This window comes from Hippocampus bargibanti, linkage group LG09 (assembly GCF_051943395.1).
Source record: "Hippocampus bargibanti isolate YZ-2025 linkage group LG09, ASM5194339v1, whole genome shotgun sequence".
In the NCBI taxonomy this organism is placed as follows: Eukaryota; Metazoa; Chordata; class Actinopteri; order Syngnathiformes; family Syngnathidae; genus Hippocampus; species Hippocampus bargibanti.
The window spans coordinates 5,033,153-5,060,000 of record NC_142742.1 but is presented as its reverse complement, the minus strand read 5'-3'; the positions used below and the strand labels follow the sequence as shown (position 1 = coordinate 5,060,000).

At 37.7% G+C, this 26,848-nt stretch overlaps 1 protein-coding gene across 6 annotated transcripts in view; it reads left to right on the top strand.

The window, feature by feature from the left end:
• meis2a (Meis homeobox 2a) overlaps nucleotides 1-23,719 on the top strand; it is a 145,339-nt gene extending 121,620 nt beyond the window's left edge. For 3 of the 6 annotated variants that reach the window (XM_089003978.1, XM_089003974.1, XM_089003975.1), the window contains exons 10-13: nucleotides 6,416-6,474; nucleotides 8,819-8,929; nucleotides 10,574-10,673; nucleotides 21,111-21,251. In XM_089003978.1, coding sequence (XP_088860104.1) covers nucleotides 6,416-6,474; nucleotides 8,819-8,929; nucleotides 10,574-10,632 — 229 coding nt within the window. In that variant the 3' untranslated portion in view covers nucleotides 10,633-10,673; nucleotides 21,111-21,251. Of the gene's footprint in view, nucleotides 1-6,415; nucleotides 6,475-8,818; nucleotides 8,934-10,573; nucleotides 10,674-14,237; nucleotides 14,243-21,110 lie in introns of all 6 variants that reach the window. The other 3 variants (XM_089003976.1, XM_089003979.1, XM_089003980.1) reach the window with 2 other exon arrangements.
• Nucleotides 23,720-26,848: the final 3,129 nt, after the last annotated feature.

The window sequence follows — 26,848 nt, the reverse complement described above, 5'->3', positions numbered from 1 at the left end:
ACAACAACTTTTTTTCGTCTACTCTCACTCCAACTGCGTCCAAACTGTCACCGGCCCCTTGGAGACGACTCTCCATTCGACACATTTTCAGGCCGCTTACGCAAAAGCGCTAACTCGTCTTTCACGTCGACGTTCGAATGCGCTCGTCAGCACAATTTTAACAATCCACTCAGCCACCATTTGGGATTTACAGTAGCAGCAAATGGTCACACCCTAAAAGAGGCATGACACATACATGTGCCGGGACGGACAACAATCCACACTTTACGAGCGTTCTGGAGCGGCCTGGCCGTGGTGGGGGGGGAGGTGGAGGTGGGGGGTAAATAACCGTCAGGGTATGAATGATGGAGCCAGGACAGCGGGAGTCCACTTGACACGAGGTCTCGGCTAGGCTGGATCAACACGGCGTCCCTCGGCGACTAATATCGGCTCACTCACAAGGGGTGGTGGGGGTCCTGTTAAGTAGACTGGCCGCCATACAATGTTGTCTTACGCTCAATGTGTGTTTGTATGACTAGTCTTGTGAGGACCACGAACATTGTATACCATACGTAGTGAGGACATTTTAGACATTTTGGCCGGTCCTCACGAGTTTTTCATTCTAAAGGCTTCTAGAGGGTTTATATATGCATATGTTAAAGTTTCATAAAGGTCCTTACAAATTCACCCAAAATGATTTTTTTTTGGTGTGTATTTTTAATTCACTTGGATACACACACTTTGTACTCACTGTGTGTGTTTGTGTGTGTGTGTGTGTGTGTGTGTGTGTGTTAATGAGAGAGAAAAAAGTTCATATGTACCCGACTATAAGGCGCACCTTCAATGAATGAAAAACGTTTTCCGAATATAATATACTATTAATATATACTGTAAAACATGTCCAAAAATAAGGCACACCACATTATAAGGCGCTACAGTAAAGGCTGGGGTTACGCACTACTTCTTCTACGGGAGTCGGTGGCTACTGACAGTCATTGCGAGACCTGTTGTGGCTCGATATGACTTCACATATAAGCCGCATCTGTTATATAAGGCGCAAGGTCATCTTTTGAAGAAAATAAGGGCTTTTGGGTACGCCTTATTCATCGGACAATATGCTACCTGTGAACCGAACAACCAGTCTCCGTTTGCTTTGAAATGCAACACAACACAAATGTGCAAAGTAGGCCTTGTTTCCATAAAAGTCCCCCCCCCCCACACACACACACACACACACACTCCTGCGTCCACATTTTCAGCATGTCACGACGTTCTTGTTTCTGGTTAAGTGACTCAAAGCCACACCTGCTAAGTGGCTCCCGTTGTCAGCATTCTTTCGCTGAGAAATGGCCATGCCAAAAGCGATCTTCTCCCCCCTGGAGCTGGGCTCAGCCGGAGAAACGTGAGAAGGGAGAGCCAGGGAAATGGGGGGAAGGTGGAGGGGTAATCTGCAAAGACGGTCAGGGAGGGGGGGGGGGAGAAGCCAACCAATCAGGAGTGAGGTCACTCGTTTGACGACTTTGTCAAGGGAGGAAAAAAAAACGAGTGAGTCAGAAATGAGTGAAATGCTAAATATGTCTGCCCGAATAAACAGAATCTGTTGCAAATGTTGCATTCAAGTACATGCAGTTAATTTTCATTTTTTTTTTTTTGGGGGGGGGGGGGGTCGTTTGCTTATGACTTATTGGTTTGCAAGCAAATGTTTTGACAGTGGAAACAGAAAGTCAAGTTGAAAGCGGTTGAGAGCAGAACAGGCAGGTCCACATGGTTGCCCTCATTTTTTTTGGAAGCATGAAGCCTTTCATAATTGTTTTATTCTTTCATATATTTTTTGGATGGGTGTGTTGCCAGATCGTTACACAACCAAATTGTATGTTTTAGTTTGAGCGTGTTCATATGAAGACAGATTAATTCATTTTAAAATGGATTATTATTGTTTTTTTCCACATTAATTATTGTTGATTGTATGTAATTATATTATTGTTAATTATATACTCCCTTTGGACCTATTTAGATTTTATTATTATTTGTTTTATGAATTTATCTATGTTCCTATGAACAAGCTCGGCTGATTTTTTTTTTATCTTTATTTTGACTTTTTTTCATCTCCTACTTAATTTCTATTATTATCGTGTTTTCATTAGTTTTTATTTTATTTTATTTTATTTTATTTTTTGAAGTTTTTCCCCCAGGTTATTAGCGTTTACTTTTCTCTGTTATTTCATATAAACATGTATATTTTTGTCATTTTTCTTTTTTTTTGCTTCTTCCTCTGAAATTTTCCATTTATTTTTTAGTTATGATCAGTTTGTATTTTTTCTTGTTTTTCTTTATTTTATATTTGATAAATATAATTAGAATTGTTATTTATTTTTTATATATTTTTTATTTATATAATATATTGTTTTATTTTGTTATTTATATAAACATGTATATTTTTGTTGATTATTTTCCGTTTTTTTGCGCTTTCTTCGGAATTTTTCCACTTCTTTTTTAGGTATATTTCTTTGTAATTTTTCTTGTTTTTTTCTTTATTTTATATTTTATAATTATAATGGCATTTATTTTTTAAAATGCTTTTTTTTTTATTGTTTTATTTTGGTATTTATATAAACTTGTATATTTGTGTTGATTTTCTTTTCTTTTTTTTTTTTGCTTTTTCTTCTGAATTTTCCCAATTATTTTTTATGTATGATTTGTTTGTATTTTTCTTGTTTTTCTTTATTTTACATGTCATAATTATAATTCTATTTATTTTTAAAAGACGTTATTTTGATTGTTTTATTTAATTTATATAAACATAAATTTTTGCTGTCGATTTTCTTTTTTTTTTACTTTTTTCGCTGAATTTTTCCATTTATTTTTTAACTATGATTTGACTGTAATTGTTCTTTTTTTTCTTTCTTTTATAATTATAATTGTACTTATTTTAAAACTACATTTTGAATGTTTTATATTGTTATGTATTCACTCATTTAATTGCCACGTAAATAAATTCTGTGCTTACAAATTACAGTCCCTGTTTAAATATGATTGTTTTCCAAATCATGAACAGGTGTAATTGGCAAAGCCGGCAGTTTGATATCCATTATTGTATTTTGATTTACGACTTCACGATTGCATCATTCCACTTATTCCTGAAACACGACCGATGTTTGCCTCTCGCTGTCATGTGACTTGCAACGCTAATTTCCCTTTAAGAATGTGAACTCACCTTCAGTGGCGCCGTGTCTTTTTTTTTTCTTTCCTTACCGGTGTATACCTGCCTGTTTTCTTCTTCACGTGCGCCGCTTGGAGGCAGGCAGATTAGAGGCGTTTAAAGTTCATCGGGGAAGGTGAGGGCAGGTATCAGGACTTCACGGGGGATTAGAAACCCCAAATTGGTTCCAGCTCTGCCTTTCTCGCTAATGACCACCTCTTGAGCCGTCCCGTACGTTACGCTGGTGGTTTAGAAACCACCTTTTCTCGTTAATATCAACCACATGGCCATATACCTGCGGTGTTTTTTTTTAATGGAAGTGAATGATAGAGTGTAAAATAAATACATTAATAAAACAAAATAAAAACAACAACAAAATAAATAAATAAATAAATAAATAAATAGATGAATGAATGAATGAATGAATAAATAGTATTGTCATAATAATTACAATCAGAGCGCCAGTGGGTGTAAAATAAATAAATAAATGAAACTAAATAAATAGATGAAACTAAATAAATATGTGAAAAAAAAATATATGCGAAAATAAATAAATAAATAAATAAATAAATAAATAAATAAATAAATAAATAAATAAATACACAAAAGAAAATACATGAATATATCAATAAATAAATAAGTACATAAGTAAGTACATTACTAAATAACTAACTAAATAAATAAATATTGTCATAATAATTCTAATCAGAGTGCCGGTGGGGAAGGTGTGTAGGGTCAAATAAATAAATAAATAAATAAATAACTAAATAAATATTTGAAAATAACTAAATGTGTTTTTTAATGGATGTGAATGATAGAGTGTAAAATAAATTAATAAAACAAAATAAATACAACAAAATAAATAAATGAATGAATGAATAGTATTGTCATAATAATTACAATCAGAGCGCCAGTGGGTGTAAAATAAATAAATAAATAAATAAATAAATAAATAAATACATACATAAATAAATACATAAATATATAAAGCAAACTAAATAAATAGATGAAACTAAATAAATATGTGAAAATAAATACACAAAAGAAAATAATTACATAAATATCTAAATACATAAGTAAGTACATACACAAATCAATATGTCAAAACAATAAATAAATAAATAAATAAATAAATTGGAACAAAATAATTACATAAATAAATACATCGATAAATAAATAAGTACATAAGTAAGTGCATAGCTAAATAACGAAATAAAAAAATAAAAACATTGTCATAATAATTATAATCAGCGCGTCAGTGGGTAAGGTCTGTTTGACGCAACACCCCAGAAGAGTTAAAAAGTCACCCCCAGCTGGCAGTCACCTCCCTGTGACCCCTCCTCCCTACCCACCACCCGCTAAACTGGAAAGGCCTTTTTTTTTCTTTTTCTTTTTGTGGCGCTGCGATTATTTGCTACTAAGGCTGGTGATAAAACTTCAGACGGCCAAATTGATGGGTTCACTGACATCACTATACCACGTGAAAGTGGCCCATGCCTGTTCCTCATTTCTGGACAGCTGGAAAGAAGGGTAGAAAGTGTGTGTGTGTGTGTGTGTGTGCGTGTGTGTGTGTGTGTGTGTGTGTGTGTGTGCGTGTGTGTGTGTGCGTGCGTGCGTGCGTGCGAGGGGGTGGGGGGTGAGAAGTGACTCACAATCCCCTCCCGCCTAGAAATGGGGTCCCATTGAGGGCTTTGTGTTAATGTTTTTCATGAAAGGCTCCATTAGATTGCACAGGTCTACCTGAGGGCGACCATGGGGAGGGAGGCGCAGTGGTGGGGGGCACCACTGTCAAAATGTTGAAACCCTAAAAAATCTCCATCAGATTTTGTATGTAGCAATCTGGCTGGATACTTAGTGAGCACTTTATTTGCTATCTATTGGCTATCAAGCCGGCACACGCACACACACATATACGCGTTTTTATGCTTTCTGGGGACCACTTTTCGGATCATCACTTGTGGGGACCACCCTTTCTGAAACGTTTTTATATGTTTTCTTTATGGCGACCAGGTTTTTTGTCCCCATACGTCAAATGGTCCCCAGGATGTGACTGTGTAAACAGGTTTTTGTCCCCATAACCACGTATAAACGAGAGCACACACACACACACACACACACACACACACACCTAAAGCACGAACTTCAACTAGTCGAGAATTCTTCAACCCGGATCATCACCAGAACCTCATCCTTTCACCACATCACCCACGCCTCCTCCCTCCACCTCTATGTGCTCACCCCCTGCCCGACTCAGCACAATGGGGGACAGAGCTTTCAGCTGCTCTGCCCCCAAACTCTGGAACTCACTTCCTCCCAACATTCGTAACATGGATTCTCTTCCCACCTTCAAATCCAATCTGAAAACCCACCTATTTAAAATGATCTCTTATTTCTATTTCTAATTGTATTTTATTTATTGTATTCTATTTCTAATTGTATTTTATTTATTGTATTCTATTTATAATTGTATTTTATTTATTATTGTATCTATGCTTGTCTGTGACTGCAAAGTGTCCTTGAGAGCTTTGAAAGGCGCTTGAAATAAATTATTAATTTTTAGAAAGCTGGAAAAGGTGGTGGGCAGGGTTCAGAGGGTCCAGTAGGATTTTCCGCTCTCTTGTTTTGCTACATCCGTGATTAAAAATGATGCATGGCTGAGAAAAAAAATGATAGTAACGGCCATATTAATACTCTTGTATCAATTTTTGGACAGCCAGAGACCCCCCTGGCCAGTACGTTCAGTGTTGGGGTCCCATTAAGGGGAAAGAAAGCCTGAAAGGAAGCATATGTATCCTCAGCGTTTCTTCATTAAAGCTTCCTTTCCCATTCCAATGGGGGGGGGAGGGGGTGCATCCCCACTTGGGGCAAGACAAGCCGAAGTGAAGTTGGCGTGAGGGGGAAATAAAAAACGGACGGCAGCAGAAAGGGATGTGCCACCGCCGTAGCTAACCAACCCCTAGCCACCCCACCGACCCCCACCGACCCCCATCTGCGCCCAAGCGGCAGCTAATACTTGAGGAATGTCTCCTCGGCGCCCGTGGCAACCCTACGTAATCAAAAGCTTTATTAAACCAGGGGGGAATAGATCATAAGGAACATTAAACGTGTCCCTCGCTCGGTTCCCAAGTCGCTTTACAATCGGCCTTTTGTTTGTTGTTGTATTTGTGTGTGTGTGTGGTGTGAATGTCTGCCTGATTTAATGTCTCTTTCTTCGTCTTCTTCTTCTCTCTCTGCCAGGTTCATTAATGCCAGGAGAAGAATAGTACAGCCCATGATTGACCAGTCGAATCGAGCAGGTAAAAAAAAAAAAAAAGAATGGATACAGTAGCACTCTTCTTCTCCTCCTCCTTTGCCCATCCTCCTTGCCCCCCATTCCCAACCCCTGCACCCCCCCCCCTTAGTGTGAAGATGTCCTTTTCAAAAATCCCACTCGCATGCACACTGTTGCCCTGTTTCTCTTCAGAAAGAGGGAAGGGGCGGGTGAGGAGGTGGGGTTAACTCAAATAATCCCCCCCGCGGACCATCAACTCAAAGTGTAATTGGAGATTTCCTACTGGAAGTGCCTTGAAAAAAAATTGACTTGATTGCTACTTTTTTGTGATACTTTTGTAGCCAATCCCGAAAATGGCCGCAGCGGATTTGAATGAAAAAAAAAAAAAAAAAAAAAAAAAACGGGAAGAAAAATAACATTTAAAGGACAACCGACACCATTATTTTGTTTCCTAACTTACATCACAAAAACGTTTTATAGTAGGTGTGTCAAACATATGGCCCGTGGGCCATAACCGGCCCCTAAGGAGGTTTGATCAGGCCCGCAGGATAATTTAAAAGTGGGAAAAAAAATGCAACGACAGGGAATTATTTCGAATGAGGTGCAATTCAAGGATTGTCCACTAGAAGGCAGAGTGGTACTGTTTCGATCAACCATGGTTTCAACACGCTCATTATCCAAATAGAGAAAAGTAGATAAGGAGTCTAGAGTTTTCAATGAAAAATGGACAATGTCATATTTTCTTTAAGAGATGCGTGGGAAACATTTGTGCTTGGTGAGTAAATTTCAGTATTGAAGGAATGATATTTGGTTATGTATAGCATGTATTGTATGATTTTACTGGTCCGGTCCACTTGACATCTACCGAGGCCATATGTGGCCCACCATGTGAAATGAGTTTGACAACCCTGTTTTATAGAATCTAAAAATACCCGAAACACGCAGGCTGATATTTTTTGTCAAATGCAAAAAAACAATAAAAATGACTTAGTGTCCCAAAACTGCTTCAAAATGACTTAGAAAATGGCGAGTTTCAGAAGGTCCCGCCCCCTTGTTCGTGATGTCACGCCAGGATACTCCAGACACAAAACAATGGCTTCAGAGAGTTCAGATTCATAGAAGATACTTTCTTCTTACTCATCCAGTTATGGATATGATTCAAATAGTTCTGAAGACACAACTTTTCCGGAGGCGTCGGTTGTCCTTTAAATCTGATGATGCTCATTGATGCCAATGTATGGAATCGGCCAAAATGAAGCGTTTTTTTTTTTTGCCTGATCAAAAAAGCGTTAATATCCACCGATAAATTGGTCGAGCGCTAGTTTTGTGCAACTTTGGTGGCATACATTTTCGATTGCAAGCTTGGATATAATCATGAAATAATTTTTAGTATGAACGCGTCAATTGCTATTTGTACTGTATGTTTGCTTGGTTTATCGATGAAAAGGGTTTTTCAGCCGTCATCTGTACTTCTTTGAAGGCGTCGGACGTTTCACTTCTTATCCAAGAGGCTCCGTTGGAGAGAAAGAAAATAGATGTTTTGAAAGGGGAGTAAAAGAAGCTATTTTCATAAAACAGCAAAACCCTTCATTAAATCACCATGGTGGGGTGAGGTTTAATTTGGATCGCTATTACAACAGACTTCTTAGACCACATCGCCTTAGTTATGCTGATGAGGTGAGGATACCAGAGCAAATGGGGCAATCAGGCCAGTCGTAGACCCCATAATCAGGTAGGAAAATCGAGGTAACCAGTGTAGCCTCAGGGAATAGCCCTCTGCTCCCCCCCAACCTGAGAGCAGGGACCTATCTTAGCAGAGTCTGGTACAGCCACGTCTGGACAGTAGGGACATACATATATACATATATATATATATATATATATATATATATATATGAGATATAATGAGAAATAAGCTGTACAGAAATGGATAGATAGGGCCAAAGCTACCAGCAAAAAAATTTGTTCGCTGACGAAGCCTCTTGGATAAGAAGCGAAACGTCCGACACCTTCAAAGAAATACAGATGACGGCTGAAGAAACCTTTTCATCGATGGACCACACCTGTACGACTGAGAGCTAAACCAAGCTTTTTGCTTGTGTTAGCTTTTGTTAGCCTACATCCAGTCTGTTCCAATTAAAGATCTCTTGAATGAAATTAGCATGACGAAGACCCGGCGCATGAGTACGTGCAAACCATAAGCACAATGTCTTACGGTATGTTTGGGCTGCAAGCTGAGACAATTGCTGATTGTCTGGTGTCTTTTCTCTTCTTCTTCTTCTTCTTCTTCTACCACCCTCTTATTCCACTTTCCCCCGATCCTCCTCCTCCCTATTTTTTTTTCATGCCCGCGTGTTGACTACAATCAGGTTTTCTTCTTGATCCTTCAGTGAGCCAAGGAGCAGCGTACAGTCCCGAGGGCCAGCCCATGGGCAGCTTCGTGCTGGACGGGCAGCAGCACATGGGGATCCGACCGGGCGGTGAGTCCTTAACTCCCCGCCCTCGCCCCAACGACGCTCCCTGGTCACCTTGTGCTCACTTTATCATCCAGCATGACATCTACTAGGCTAACCGCTAACGCAAGCTGTGCTAGCTTAATATTACCGCTTTTCGTCTGGTTTCATCATTGTTAGGGAGGGGAAGGGTAACCCATTAGCAAGAGTTTGCCAACGTTAGCCATTTTAAACTAAGTTAATAAAGTTCACGGTCAGGCTAATCACTAACGCAAGCTGTGCTAGCATAATGTTATCGCTTTGTGTCTGGTTTTGCTTCTTTTTCTTCCTTTAGTCCAACAACTATTAACACAAATAATATTATCATGGTTAGAGAAGGGAACCCATTCGCAACAATTTGCTAACGCAAGCTATGCTAACATAATATTACCGGTTTTTGTCTGGTTTTGCTTCTTTTTCCTCTTCCTCCAGTCCAAGAACTATAACCATAAATAATATCATCGTTAGGGAAGGGAAGGGTAACCCATTAGCAACAGTTTGCCAATGCTAGCCACTTTGAACAAAGTTAGTAACGTTCACGTTTAGGCTAACCACTAACGCAAGCTGTGCTAGCATAATGTGACCGCTTTTTGTCTGGTTTTGCTTCTTTTTTCCGCTTCCTCCAGTCCAACAACTATGACCGCAAATAATGTCATCGTCGTTAGGGATGGGAAGGGTAACCCATTAGCAACAGTTTGCCAATGCTAGCAACTTCGAACCGAGTTAGTAAAGTTCACCCATCATAAGCAGGCGAGAGATGTTACACAAGCTTTAACCAAGCTAGCCAAAGTTAGCACTAGGCTAGTAAAGTTAATACAGACTCATGACATTCAGGGTATGCAACGTTTTCAAGTTTAATCAAAACAAGGAAGTTGGCCAGTTTACCCAAGCTAGTGACCTTAGTAGCTGTCTATCCGGGATTCTCAAGTTAGCATCTGTGAATTAATTTTGCGCTAGTTGACCCAACTTATTAAATTTGTGCCAATTTACTCAAGCTAGTATACTTAGCCTAAGGTTTTAGTCCAATCATTTGAAGTTATCAATACATTATCCAGTCTAGCCACACAAACAGAAGTTTAAATTAGCTTCATAAGTTAGCAATAGCTTTAAAAAAGTTCAAAAATTCAGAGTCGTATCGGCTAGTGGAATGATTTGCACACATTTCTACCCAAGTTAGCACCGGTTTAGCGCTGGTTCGTGATATTTTCACCTGTATACTCAAACTAGCTACATTAGCCCCAAGTTTATACAAGCTAGCAAATTTAGCACTCGTCTATACAGGCTAGTATCACAAGCACTGGTTTACCGAAAATGGTGCATTTAGCACCGCTTTTGCCAGGCTAATGAAGTTTGCTTAACTAAGTGTAGTGAAATAAGTAATTCGCTTGGCTAAGGAAGTTAAAAACAGCTGGTTAGTGAAGCGTTCAGGGCTAGTTCGGTTAGCATTGGATTAACCTATTTAACATTGGTTTATATGCTATATATTTAATTGTTTGAGTTTATTCGGATTCACATCCCGAATGGTTACTTCTTTTCTTTTCTTTTCTTTTCTTCAGCCTTTTACCTAGCGCTAACCCATTATGTTCCAAACTCTGCTTGACTCTCCCCTGGCGTTTTCTCTCCTCTTTTCAGGGCCTATGAGTGGAATGGGGATGAATATGGGCATGGATGGGCAATGGCACTACATGTAACCTCCATCTTGTAAAGCAAAAACGCAAAGAAAAAGGGGCAAGTAAGTACTAGGATCTTTATCTTTTTTTTTATCTTCCATTTTCTTTCCCAGCTTGGGGCTGTTTGACCGTCAGACCTCCCGGGGCTTTTTTTGAAGGAGGCTTTTAACGCGACAGGAGGCAAGGCATAGGGAGTAGTTAAAGATGAATTAACTTGGGAAAAAGGAGGTTCAACTTGTCCCCCCCACCCCACACAAAAAAAGGACAGACGGGACTTGTGGCGCCAGACAACAAGAAAAAGGGACAGTGGAAGTAACTGAACATTTATTTATCGCGGTAGCGCCATCGCGCTTTTCTTCTCCCCCTCCTCAAATGGACGAGGATGCAAATGTCGGACATTTAAGGGGGGAACAAAATAACATCTCCTGGGGAATGGGCTGACAAGGGTGGGGGGGACGGGAATTAAGCAGGCTCCAGTGAAGCGATAAAGAAGAGAAGTGAAACTGTCCTCGGAGTGACATAAATCTGTCCAGGAAAGGATTGATGCCCAAATTATCTTATATGCAAAGATGGGAACGTCGCAGTACATTACCCCCCCCCCCCCCGCTGCCCCCACCAACCCACCCACTCTTCCCCGGGATCGAGATATACGGGCCTGAGTAGGGGGTGGCATAGCCTCATCCTTCACGGGAGGTTTGTTTTGAGCAGAGATGTGTTTTGATTATTCTTCACTGGTGTTGACAATTTAAGGATCAGGATGAGGGGTGGTTATGGAGAGGTGGGGGTTGGGGGGGTATTTGGTCGGCGCTGGTGGGGTACCCACTATTGAGACACTTAGCTAAATTTATGAGCCGAGAGCTGTTGGCATAGTGTCTGAAAGACACACACATGAACGCTACATTTTACATTGGAGAACTCTCACGACATGCCATCAATGTCACAAATTGTATATCGAGTCAAGCGGCGCGAAGGGAGAGCGACCTGCCGTCACTAACTATATATATATATATATATATATATATATATATATATATATATATATATATATATATATATATATATATATATATATATATATATATATATATATATATATATATATATATATATATTGTATATATATATATAACTTGAAGGTACATTTTTGTGGTATGTTATATATTGTATTATATTATCAGGTATATTATTTATGTAATTGTATTTATTATATATTATTTCTCTATTATATTTTAGTTGTATTATTTTATATTATATTATATTATTTATTATATTATATTATATTATATTATATTATATTATATTATATTATGTTATTATATGATGTTATTATATTATATTATATTATATTATATTAATGTTATTTAAATGTATGTTATTAATGTATTCATTCATATTATATTATATTATATTATATTATATTATATTATATTATATTACTGATTCGCTGTGGCGACCCCTTGAAGGGAAAAGCCGAAAGGAAAAGAAGATATATTATATATATTATATTATATTATATTATATTATATTATATTATATTATATTACTGATTCGCTGTGGCGACCCCTTGAAGGGAAAAGCCGAAAGGAAAAGAAGACATTATATTATATTATATTATATTATATTATATTATATTATATTATATTATATTATATTATATTATATTATATGTATGTATTTATTTTTATTTATATATTATCTATTTATTTTTTTATTATTTTATATTCTTTATTTTTATTTTATATTTTTATTTTCAAGAGAGAGGTTCGGCCATAACCTTATCTAATCGAGGAAAAAAATGTAGCTTTTTGCATTAATAGTTGTTTTTTTCTGTTTTTTTTACCCAGCCTGAAAAAGATTTTTGCGACACACACACACACACACACAAGTCATTTCCGATTAAACTTTGCTGTTGACCAGTCTTTTATTTTGTACTGAATCAAAAGATGGCCTTTGCCAACATCTGCTTTTACTTTGTAAAACAATAGCCCCAAGTAGTAAACAAACAAATTTAAAAAAAAGTTGCTTAATGTTGCTTAATTGTTAAGCTGTTGTTAAATAACTCAATAATACTGAACAAACAACAACAATTTATCTTTTTTGACAACTCAGAACAGATTGTCAGTCTTTTTTTTGTTGTTGTCACAGGCCACATGGTAATTACGATTTCCTTTCAAGGTCCTGTGAACTCTAAAATCTGAATGATCGCCACATATGTGCACAACAAATTGAAGAATAATTCACTTTGAAAGCAGACGGCAGCAAAAACTGTTTGCTCAAATATTAATTTTACATGGGTTGTGGTGGAAACAAACAAAACAAAAATCATTTCGATTTCTCAACAAGTCAAATCAGTTTTGCATTTGGGATGTTTTAGCAAAAATGTGATGCAAATTGTCCGCTTTGTATATATTGTCCACATCAAATTATTTTGGCGGGCTGGCTGGATTCAGCCCTTAAGCCTCGAGTGTGACTTAGTTGGAGAAAATGGGTCTGTAATATTGGCCGTGGATTTTATCGTTAGGCCTTCAGTAGTGCTATGTCTGAATCAATCCCGACTGAAAAAAAGCGTGATGGGATTTAGTACAATAGAGGGTACCGTTAACCAGGAAATAACTGACCGAACTTTCTTAATGAAATCCATTTTTTTCTTGAAAAGTCCATCTTGAAAATGGCTTTAACCGTAAATCTCCAACCAAATCAATTTTTTCACTTTCTTCAGCTATTGCGGGTTGATCATACACACGTTTTAGGGCGTCCAAATTATGGATTTTCTCTCCCAAAATAGTACTGTGAGTATTCAAGTGCGAATATTCATAATGGTAGCAATATGACAAAAGTTGTTGTAAGCATCCCTATTTAAAGAAAAAGAAAATTGGCATAGACAGTTAAATACAATAAGTACAAATAATATTGAATCATTTTGTCCCTGATCCACTGCTGAAAAGGATGCTTTGATCCTCTCCTCTTTCATCTAGAACTGCTTCATGTCACAAAGAGGGTACAGAAAGTGCTGAAAAAACGAATGACTCTCTGTGTCTTTGTTATGTAGTTGTTTTTTTTTTTAACTTTTTGTTACTTCCGGGTTGAGTGAACGCTGGCGCGCGTGGCTGCCGCTGCTCACCCGCAGAAAAAATATCCTGAGACTCTGAAGTGCCCTTGAGAGTTTTGGTAGGCACTTGTGAATTAAGTGTATTATTATTATTATTATTATTATTATTATTATTATTATTATTATTATTATTATTATTTGTGCTTCTAGTTTTTTATTTATTTGAGTTATTTCGGGTTGATTGAACGCTGGCGCATGTGGCTGCCGCTGTTCACCCACAGAAAAACTGATCCAGTGACTGTAAAGTGACCTTGAGAGTTTTGAAAGGGGCTTACAAATGAAATGTATTATTATTATTATTATTATTACTTTTATTATTATTATTATTATTATTATTATTATTATTATTATTATTATTACAATGACTATTAAATCAACAACATTATATTTGCTGATGCAGCTCGCTACTGACACGATACTGTGCTAGCTCTGGCCAGTATGCTATTGTCACTAACGGCTTGTGACTAGCCAATCATAGTTTGCGAAAACAATGACGTTGACCAGCGCCTTCAAGAAGGCCTTGTTACCCATTTTGGGTTGCCAACTCGATAAATCTGATTGGCTTTTGATTTGATGCGACAGGGCCTTCAGAACTGATTGTGAAGGCGTCAAGGTTGATTTCTGACCCTGATCACAAATGATGGCTGATATGTGATTGGTTAAAATGCTTAAATATGAAAACAAACAGTCTGGAAATAGCACAACAGTGGAAAATACATTTTGGAATTATTTAAGAAGAATTCATGGACGGAATATAATTAATATCAATCCGCGATTCAGAGATTTTTAGGTTAGCAGAGAAAGATTTGCAGGCCTTAATGGTCCGCCACTGTGTCTCCATTTTTCAAAATGGAGACACATCACACACTAAAGAGCATCTGGTCAGGATGGGGGGGGGGGGGGGCTTCAGAGGATATTTTATCTTAACTTGCCCATTGAGCCACAATATAATAGCACTTACCTTGATTAAAAGAAGCCTTTATATGCAAATGCTCCGACTTTTTTTTCCCCGATGGGTCAAAGATGGCATTTTGTCTCTCTTGTTTTTTTGCCCCCATCTTCTTGTTCTATCTTCTGTTTTGTCTCGGCGAACGAGCGAGGTGGGGCGTGGTGAGTTGAGGGTCTAGAAAAGAAAAAAAAAACGTGAGGCAATGTACCCTAAAACAGCCGCATAGCGACAACATTTGCTCAGGTTGGCTAATTCTTAATACCGGGGCCGTATAATTTTGAGACTATTTAATGACGGCCGAGGCACTTTTATACGCTTCATGACCAATTACATTAATAGCTTCATTCCGTGGAATATTATTCTCTCTTGATTTGATTACGGCGCCGCGCAATATGCTACGGACGACGACTTCATTACGGACGGTTGTTGAGCGCGACCAAGAGAAGGGTTGCGGGGGGGTCCGAACGGCCAGTTTTGGCCGTGCGTAACACTCGTGTGAATAGCGAAGGGGATGGTTGAGGCGTGGGGGTCCTACTTAACGCAATGACTGCAGCCACTCACAGTTTACAGTGTCAAAAAACATCTGCTGGGCCTTTTAACAGGAGCTGCTTCAGGTTATATGGAGGCCAAAGGGGGTACCTCATGCCCCCCACGCCCGTAACTGACCCACCCCTTTTCCCCCCTGGCCTTGAATGATTTATTTATTTTATGACCGCCCCGGTAGTGAGGTTTTAAGAGTGCTACGCTCACAAATATGTGCATTTCCAATGATGTGACATGCCACGGTGGAGTATTGGAATATGGGCCAAGCTCTCAGCCAATGAGACCGGTCATTAATCTTACAAACACCCCCCCCCCCCCCCCCATCGCCTCTACCGGCCCACCTTTCCTCGGCACTGTGTCCTCCTTTTCCCCTCACAAGGGCCCTCCAGTGTCATTTCTTAATTGCAGCGTACTAAGGTGCAGGAATGCAGCGGGCGAGCATGCTTAGTGACCTTGCGCCGACCTCTCCCTTCCTATTACAGCTTCTAATCCCCCAGGGGTTCACATTACAAAGCGGGCCGGCCCCGCAAAACCCAGACCCGAATCTAGAATCAGGCCCCACGGCTCCAGCAGGAGACCAGCAGTTCACCCACCCCCCTTCCAGGCCTGCTCCTCCTCCCGCCTTTATGTATTTGAGATTCATGTTGCTCTGTTTACATGCAAGAATGCAAAAAAAAAAATCAAAAGCAGGGCCATGAACATTTGGTATTAGAAAAAAATGTTGCAGGAGGACCATGTATACTAAAGCGTTTTTAGCCCAAAAAAAACGACCATCTATAGTCAGGTGTTTTTAGCCGAAAAAAATGTCCATGTATAGTAAGGCATGTATAATAAGGTGTTTTTGACACAGAAAAACGACCATGTATAGTAAGGCATTTTTAGCCCCTCCAAAAAACGACCATGTATAGTAAGGAGTTTTTGACACAAAAAAACGGCCATGTATAGTAGGGCGTTTTTGGTTGAAAAAAAGACCATGGATAGTAAGGTGTTTTTAGCACGAAAAAAACGACCATGTATCGTAAGGCGTTTTTAGCCGAAAAAATGACCATGTATAGTAAGGCATTTCGGACACGAAAAAAAGGACCATGTATAGTAAGGCATTTTTAGCTCGAAAAATAAACAAACAAACCAACAACAACCATATATAGTAAGGTTTTTAGCCGAAAAAAATGACCATGTATAGTAAGGTGTTTTTAGCCGAAAAAAACGACCATGTATAGTAAGGCGTTTTTAGCCGAAAAAACGACCATGTATAGTAAGGTGTTTTTGACAGGAAAAAAACGACCATGTATAGTAAGGCGTTTTTAGCCCAAAAAACGACCATGTATAGTAAGGCGTTTTTAGCACGAAAAAAACGACCATGTGTAGTAAGGCGTTTTTAGCACGAAAAAAACCACCATGTATAGTAAGGCTTTTTTAGCCGAAAAAACGACCATGTATAGTCAGGCGTTTCTTGCCGAAAAAACGACCATGTATAGGAAGGTGTTTTTGACACGAAAAAAACGACCATGTATAGTAAGGCGTTTTTGACAGGAAAAAAACGACCATGTATAGTAAGGCGTTTTTAGCCAAAAAAACGACCATGTATAGTAAGGCGTTTTTAGCCGAAAAAAACGACCATGTATAGTAAGGCTTTTTTTGCCGAAAAAACGACCATGTATATATAGTAAGGCTTTTTAGCCGAAAAAACGACCATGTATAGTAAGGCTTTTTAGCCGAAAAAAACTACCATATATAGTAAAGCGTATTTGACACGAAAAAAACGACCATGTATAGTAAGGCGTTTTTAGCCAAAAAAACGACCACGTATAGTAAGGCGTTTTTGGCACGAGAAAAACGACCAAGGCATTTTTAATCCTAAAAATGGCCAATGCTGGGCTTGAACCCTGCACCTCTGCGTTTTTAGCACGAAAAAAACGACCATGTATAGTAAGGCGTTTTTAGCCGAAAAAACGACCATGTATAGTAAGGCGTTTTTAGCACGAAAAAAACGACCATGTATGTATAGTAAGGCTTTTTTAGCCGAAAAAACGACCATGTATAGTAAGGCGTTTTTAGCACGAAAAAAACGACCATTTATAGTAAGGCGTTTTTAGCCGAAAAAAACGACCATGTATAGTAAGGCGTTTTTAGCCGAAAAAAACGACCATGTATAGTAAGGCGTTTTTAGCACGAAAAAAACGACCATTTATAGTAAGGCGTTTTTAGCCGAAAAAAACGACCATGTATAGTAAGGCGTTTTTAGCCGAAAAAAACGACCATGTATAGTAAGGCTTTTTTTGCCGAAGAAACGACCATGTATAGTAAGGTGTTTTTGACACTAAAAAAACGACCATTTATAGTAAGGCGTTTTTAGCCGAAAAAAAAAGACCATGTATAGTAAGGCTTTTTTTGCCGAAAAAACGACCATGTATAGTAAGGTGTTTTTGACACGAAAAAAACGACCATGTATAGTAAGGCGTTTTTAGCCAAGAAAACGACCATGTATAGTAAGGCGTTTTTAGCCGAAAAAACGACCATGTATAGTAAGGCGTTTTTAGCACGAAAAAAACGACCATGTATAGTAAGGCTTTTTTAGCCGAAAAAACGACCATGTATAGTAAGGCGTTTTTAGCCGAAAAAAACGACCATGTATAGTAAGGCGTTTTTGACAGGAAAAAAACGACCATGTATAGTAAGGCGTTTTTAGCCGAAAAAAAACGACCATGTATAGTAAGGCGTTTTTGACAGGAAAAAAACGACCATGTATAGTAAGGCGTTTTTAGCCGAAAAAACGACCATGTATAGTAAGGCGTTTTTAGCCGAAAAAAACGACCATGTATAGTTAGGCTTTTTTTGCCGAAAAAACGGCCATGTATAGTAAGGCTTTTTTAGCTGAAAAAAAATGACCATGTATAGTAAGGCGTTTTTAGCCGAAAAAAACGACCTTGTATAGTAAGGCTTTTTTTGCCGAAAAAAAAGGACCATGTATATAGTAAGGAATTTTTAGCCCAAAAAAAGACCATGTATAGTAAGGCGTTTTTAGCACGAAAAAAACGACCATTTATAGTAAGGCGTTTTTAGCACGAAAAAAACGACCGTGTATAGTAAGGTGTTTTTTGCCGAAAAAACGACCATGTATAGTAAGGCTTTTTAGCCGAAAAAAACTACCATATATAGTAAGGCTTTTTTTGCCGAAAAAACGACCATGTATAGTAAGGTGTTTTTGACACGAAAAAAACGACCATGTATAGTAAGGCGTTTTTAGCACGAAAAAAACGACCATGTATAGTAAGGTGTTTTTTGCCGAAAAAACGACCATGTATAGTAAGGCTTTTTAGCCGAAAAAAACTACCATATATAGTAAGGCTTTTTTTGCCGAAGAAACGACCATGTATAGTAAGGTGTTTTTGACACGAAAAAAACGACCATTTATAGTAAGGCGTTTTTAGCCGAAAAAACGACCATGTATATATAGTAAGGCTTTTTAGCCGAAAAAAACTACCATATATAGTAAGGTGTTTTTTGCCGAAAAAACGACCATGTATAGTAAGGCTTTTTAGCACGAAAAAAACGACCATTTATAGTAAGGCGTTTTTAGCACGAAAAAAACGACCATGTATAGTAAGGTGTTTTTTGCAGAAAAAACGACCATGTATAGTAAGGCTTTTTAGCCGAAAAAAACTACCATATATAGTAAAGCGTATTTGACACGAAAAAAACGACCATGTATAGTAAGGCGTTTTTAGCCGAAAAAACGACCATGTATAGTAAGGCGTTTTTGGCACGAGAAAAACGACCAAGGCATTTTTAATCCTAAAAATGGCCAATGCTGGGCTTGAACCCTGCACCTCTGCGTTTGCAAACCACAGCACAAACCATTTGCCCATCAGGATACCTTCCTTTGACTGACCCTATCGGTGGTGATTGGCATTTACAAAAGGAAAAAACGTAAGGCGTTTTTAGCACGAAAAAAACGACCATGTATAGTAAGGCGTTTTTAGCCGAGAAAACGACCATGTATAGTAAGGCGTTTTTAGCCGAAAAAAAACGACCATGTATAGTAAGGCGTTTTTAGCACGAAAAAAACGACCATGTATGTATAGTAAGGCTTTTTTAGCCGAAAAAACGACCATGTATAGTAAGGCGTTTTTAGCACGAAAAAAACGACCATGTATGTATAGTAAGGCTTTTTTAGCCGAAAAAAACGACCATATATAGTAAGGCGTTTTTAGCCGAAAAAAACGACCATGTATAGTAAGGTTTTTTTTTGCCGAAAAAACGACCATGTATAGTAAGGTGTTTTTGACACGAAAAAAACGACCATTTATAGTAAGGCGTTTTTAGCCGAAAAAAACGACCATGTATAGTAAGGCGTTTTTAGCCGAAAAAAACGACCATGTATAGTAAGGCTTTTTTTGCCGAAAAAACGACCATGTATAGTAAGGTGTTTTTGACACGAAAAAAACGACCATTTATAGTAAGGCGTTTTTAGCCGAAAAAAACGACCATGTATAGTAAGGCGTTTTTAGCCGAAAAAAACGACCATGTATAGTAAGGCTTTTTTTGCCGAAAAAAACGACCATGTATAGTAAGGTGTTTTTGACACGAAAAAAACGACCATGTATAGTAAGGCGTTTTTAGCCGAGAAAACGACCATGTATAGTAAGGTGTTTTTGACACGAAAAAAACGACCATGTATAGTAAGGCGTTTTTAGCACGAAAAAAACGACCATGTATAGTAAGGCTTTTTTAGCCGAAAAAACGACCATGTATAGTAAGGCGTTTTTAGCCGAAAAAAACGACCATGTATAGTAAGGCGTTTTTAGCCGAAAAAACGACCATGTATAGTAAGGCGTTTTTAGCACGAAAAAAACGACCATTTATAGTAAGGCGTTTTTAGCACGAAAAAACCCACCATGTATAGTAAGGTGTTTTTTGCCGAAAAAACGACCATGTATAGTAACAATATGTATAGTAAGGTGTTTTTGACACGAAAAAAACGACCAAGTATAGTAAGGCGTTTTTAGCCAAAAAAACGACCATGTATAGTAAGGCTTTTTTTGCCAAATAAACGACCATGTATAGTAAGGCGTATTTAGCCGAAAAAAAATGACCATGTATTGTAAGGCATTTCGGACACGAAAAAAAAGGACCATGTATAGTAAGGCATTTTTAGCTCGAAAAATAAACAAACAAACCAACAACAACCATATATAGTAAGGTTTTTAGCCCAAAAAACGACCATGTATAGTAAGGCGTTTTTAGCACGAAAAAAACGACCATTTATAGTAAGGCGTTTTTAGCACGAAAAAAACCACCATGTATAGTAAGGTGTTTTTTGCCGAAAAAACGACCATGTATAGTAACAATATGTATAGTAAGGTGTTTTTGACACGAAAAAAACGACCATGTATAGTAAGGCGTTTTTAGCCAAAAAAACGACCATGTATAGTAAGGCTTTTTTTGCCAAATAAACGACCATGTATAGTAAGGCGTTTTTAGCCGAAAAAAAATGACCATGTATTGTAAGGCATTTCGGACACGAAAAAAAAGGACCATGTATAGTAAGGCATTTTTAGCTCGAAAAATAAACAAACAAACCAACAACAACCATATATAGTAAGGTTTTTAGCCAAAAAAACGACCATGTATAGTAAGGTGTTTTTGACACGAAAAAAACGACCATGTATAGTAAGGCGTTTTTAGCACGAAAAAAAAAGGACCATGTATATAGTAAGGAATTTTTAGCCCAAAAAAAGACCATGTATAGTAAGGCGTGTTTAGCCAAAAAAAAAAAAAAAAAAAACCATGTATAATGATAAATAAAATAATGACAAAAAATATATAAAATATGGGAAAAAATGTATACGTTGATATGTGTGTCCATATTAAATGTGTTTCTTCTTCCTTGGGCAGGTCTGCCAGGCGTGCCGGCCGACTACGTACCTCAGAGCGGTCCTATGGGCGTGAGCAACCCCCGTCAGATGACCTCCTACCCCGGCCAGCTGCTTCACGTACCCCCTCCTCTCCACTCGTACCCCGTCCACCCTCACCACCACCACCACCATCATCATCACGCCATGCCGATGCAGGGAGGACCCTCCTCGTCCTCCCCGGGGATGTCTGCGCAGAGACCCCCCCGCCCCCCCTTGCTCACACCCATGGACCCCGCCACTGCAGGAGCGGGCCTGGACATCCATGCCTGACAGTCAGAAGGGATTTTTTTTTTTTTTGTGCCGCAGCCATTTTGGAATCTAAGAAGAGAAGGGAAAAAAAATAAATAAATAGTGGCGAGCGGCGCCATTTTTTTTTTAATATATTTTTTTTAACAATCGAAAAAGCTTTTGGAGCTGAACTGAAGAATTCCAGACAAACTGTGACAACCACATTTTTTTGTTGTTGTTGTTGTTGTCTTTTTCTAAGGTTTGTTACACTTTAACCCAAGCGGAGGACCAAGTTGACTTTGTAAAGTCTTGGGCTTAAAACAAACAAACAAACTGAAAAACAACTCAAAACACTCTTTTCATGTGGCGCTTCTGAAAAACAAATAATTCTGGAAGACTTTTAAAAATGAAAACAAATGAACTCCAAGAGTTATAACTACTGTAGTAAAATTAAAAAAAAAAAGATGTATAGGTAAATAAGTTAAAACATTTTTTTTTTTTTTTGGATCACTTTTTTTTTAGGATTTAACCCTTTTTTTTGGAGGACTCGCAGCACAGCACTACGTCAACAAAGAAGATGGAACATCTCACAAAGCTTCAAGAGAGGACCACCAGGTCCTAAGCACCCCCCCCCAACCCACCCGCAAGGCATGATGGGAAAAAGGCTGCTTGATGACAACCTTGACAATTTGTCATGCCTTTTTTTATTTTTTATTTTTAAACTCCAAAAGGCTCTTGAATGAATGTTTTTAAAGAAAAAATACATTACCCAAGCACTGGATTGTGTTGGTTTTTATACTTTTTTTTGTACTGCGGGACTCTCATCCTTTTAGAGCCGAGTGAAGGAAGAAGCTCCACGGTGTAAAAGGGGGGAGGAAAAGAGAAAAACACACACACACACACACACACACACACACACACACACACACACACACACATAAACACACATTCCTGTTTCAAGGTTTTGTGAGGTCCGTATAACTCCAGATAAGGAGTGAGTACCACAGTTGCTGATAAGTTAAAAGAACTAGTGTTCCATTTGAACACTAAATGTCACCCCATTTCCCACTTCAACCTCTTTCAAAACAAAGAAATAAAAAGTGGACTTGAAACTGAAATAACAGGAGTGAGGTTTCTACATTTCTACATTCAAAGTCCTCACCCCTCTAGTGAATTTGGTTAAAATATCAGTTTACGTTTTGCGGTGTGAACTTTTTCCTCTCATTAACCACACACACACAAACATAAACAAACACAGTGAGTAAAAAGTGTGTGTATCAAAGTGCAATGAAAATACACACCAAAAATCATTTGGGAGGAATTTGTGAGGACCTCTCTCAAACTTTAACAGATGCATACCTTCTAGAAGCCATTAGAATGAAAAACTTGTGAGGACCGGCCAAATGGTCCTCACTTATCAAAAATGTCCTCACTACATTTGGTATAAAATGTTAGCGGTCCTCACAAGACTTGACATACAAACACACACACAAACAAACACAGTGAGTTAAAAGTGTGTGTATCCAAGTGAAATGAAATTACACACCAAAAATCATTTTGGGGGAATTTGTGAGGACCTCTCTGAAACTTTAACAGATGCATACATAAACCCTCTAGATGCCTTTAGAATGGAAAACTTGTGAGGACCGGCCAAAAGGTCCTCACTTGTCAAAAATGTCCTCACTACATTTGGTATAAAATGTTAGTGGTCCTCACAAGACTAATCATACAAACACGCACACACACATACAAGGACACACATGTTGATTGTGCAGCACTGGAGAGAAGCTATCAATGCACCAAAAACAAAAAAAGAAGAAAAAAAACATTTAAATTATAAACTCAATGTTTTTTTTTGGGGGGTTGAAATAACACACACACATACACATACAGACGAATAAATAAATAAAAAAAAAAGCTGAGAGACTATTGTAACAAACTTCGTACAGAGTTCAAGTCTATTAATTGTCTCCTGTTAGATATTCTATGTGTTTACCTCAATTGAAAAAAAAGAATGTTTTTGCTAGTTTCAGATCTGCTGTGGCATTGATATTGTATATGTCCATGAATTCCTTCCCTTTTTTTGTTTATTTGGTTTCTTTTTCCAATGTTTTTTTTTTTGGTGGGGGGGGATTTGTTTTCTCAGCACGATGTTCCTCACTAGAAGATAAGATGGCGTCTCCCTTCAGAGCTTTGTCGAAAACATTAAAAAATTAAGAAAAATAAAGAAAACGTAATAAAAAAAGAAGAAAAAAAAACGAGGAAAAAATACTTGTATGAGGACTGTGACGTATTGTTTTAAAAGGTGTTCAGTCACAAAATGCTGTAATAAATATTTCATTTTTGATTTTTTTTGGTAGATTTTTGCCTGATTAACTTGTGTGTTATTCTTTCCGTTGCAGTATGTTGTTGTTTTTGTTGTATTTGTTTTCATATATAAAATGTAGGGATTTTTGTACAGCTCAAGTCATATATTTTTTTGACAAAAAAACCTTAGGTTCTTACATATCAATCATGTTATTCGTTTTAGTTTGTTCGTAAGGTAAGAAGCAATTTTGACAGAAAAGCTTTAGTCAACAACTCAAAACGAAACAAAAAAAATTGACATGCAGGCAAAATGAATCAAATGAGTTTCACTGAATGAAATCATGAAAAAAACGTCATTATTTTGGATGAGATTCCAAATGAACAATAAAACATTTTTAGCACACTCATTAAAATAAACATAGCAATAAAAAGGAAATGATTAGATCGACCATGAATCAGTTAATATTTGCCAGTATTTTGTAAATTATGAATTACACACACACACAAACACACGCACGTGAAAAATACGCAGAATATTTGACATACAAAGACATTGAGGCAAGTTAATCAACACTTTCGACATAAAAATGTGTGATTCAGTTAAAAACGGACACACATTGCCCAAAACTACGGACAAAAAAAACAGGATTTCAAAAGAAAACACTCACATTGTTTTTTAAAATGCACGAGCGACCACGAGGTGTCCAAGAAAAGAAAATCTAATATTTGTCGAAAGTGTTTCAGTTAAAAAAAAAAAAAAAAAGCGGAAGAAACGAACTGCTCTCGTTCAGGCGTTTGGCAGCGACGTCTGTCGTCCATTTTGAGTACTGCAGTAATCAGCCTCGAAAAGGCCTTTTTATGTCTCTTTGCTTTCTCTCTAGCGTTCTCTTTGTTCGACCGTGCTCGCCGGCGTAGCCACTAAGCAGGTCCCCTAAAATAATTCTCCTAACCACCGCGGCCACACTCTCAAAATGTCTCCACTGCGAGACTAATAAAGGCAAATTCAATCCAAAACGATTTGCTTTCGGTTAATATTGTTATTGTTATACACCTGAATCTCATTTGCAGTCACGCATGTGCTCATCTCCCAAATATTAAAATGATTTAAAAAATGCTTTGCTTCAAAACATGTTTTTTTTAGTTGACAGACTTAATATATTTTTTTTTCGATTTAACCCATTGAGTGTTGAATTTCAGCCATTCAGTGATTTTCATTTGGCGTGTAAATGGAAACATTTTTTTCACCAGGCATTTTTATCTATGTGGTAAAAGCCCAACAGAAATGAACGACGATTTTGGTTTTAACCTGCCATTTAATTTTATTTTTAACTAAATGAAAACATGAACATGAAGTATATACAATACGATTCAATACATATTGATTTATAGATTTTATATCAGTAAAAGCGATAACTGTAATAATAATATATTATTTAATTGTAGTTTTTTTTTCCTCCATTGTTAGGGCTAATGCTAACACGCTAAATAACACCTTTTTTGGGTGTAATTTGTTGCACAACGATTTTTACTGAGTAATGGCTAAAAGTGTCTTTTTGTCCTGTTCCCCGTTTGTCCTGTCAATGCATTTTGTCTTTTGCCCCCCCCCCCTCTTACTTACAACGTGACTGTTTTCAAGGATAAGGGGAAAACGGGGGGGAGAATCGAGATTTTCATATAAATCGGAATAGGTTTTCTTTCTGTCTAGTCTATTCTCGATGCTACCCCCCCAAGCCCACCCTATTTTCTCCGCCAGCCCCCTCCCATGTGGACTAGACAGAAGGTAGATTGCCTGTGTGCTGTTTTCCTTGCGTCCGTGTGTCTTGACAGGGGATGATGGATGATCCGGGCTGAACCAAACAACTCCGCCCCTTCATCTCCTCCCTGTCACGCCAATCCAACGCACCCCACTCCCCCCTCACCACACACACCAACTCGACAATGCAACGAAAATCGAAAAGAATAAGAAAGTCCACTCTAGTCGAATGCTTCAAAGTACATTTTGGCCTTTTTATTGTTTGATATTATTTTCAGATTTGAGCACCGTAAATGTGTTTTTGTGACGATGTTATGCTGGTCATCGGGTGGGGTGTGAATGGGTGGGTGGGTAGGAGGTGGGGGTGGTGGGAGAGAAAAAAAAAAGGTCCGCATTTGGCCCGATCATTTATCAATGTCAGCCACATAATGATTCTCCCCGCAGTCACCCTATTGATGAGGATAATTACATTAGCTCAGAGTGAGTGATCAATAAAAGCCCGCCGAGAAAATGCTTTATTATGGCCAGCCAGCATATAGAAGAAGAAGAAAGAAAGAGTCAGAAAGAAGAAAAAAGGACGGTGGGGGGTAAAAAAAAAAGAATACAAATGTTTTATTCGAGCTACGGAAAATTTGGAGGGTTAAAGAATAAAATCACGATGCAGTCAGATTTAAAAAACATATATATATTGATCTTAATGATTGAATGAAATCCCTACGTTTACATATAATGTTATTCAGATATAGTGAAATGAAATGCAGACAAACGAGTTTTACTCACAGTAACTAACACAAACTATGAGCTGTTTTTGGGGGAGGGCTCCGTTTAAAAATAATATTGTGACTGTATTTCACTGAATATCGTTGCAGAATTTAACAAAAAGACGATGAAAATGTTGCTGCGTTGAATTGTTGTGATTTATTGTTCTAGTCGTTAGTCGTCATTTATCACTGCTTTCAATCGTGTATTTCTTCGTAATAGCACGTCAGAGACAATTACTTTTGAATGTAAATTTGGCGATTACTGTTATCATTCATTTACTTTATTTCACGTATTTATGTATTTAAACGCTAATTCGGATAAAAATAAAATGAAATGTAAATTTCTCCACTGCGAGACTAATAAATCCATCCATCCATCCAAATATTGCATGAACAGTCGCGAATGTTTGCACGGTATTTGTATTTATTTAATGAGGGCCAATAGCTCACTCAGCATCTTTGTTTTAATATTTAGAATAATGGCAAAATTTTGGTCAAGTGCTCTAAATTTGGCAGAAAAAATAAGGAAACTATTTTCTATCCAACGTTATTTAATTAAAAGCATCAGTTTGCATGCTGGTTTTATATATATACACATATATATATATATATATATATATATATATATATATATATATATATATATATATATATATATATATATACACA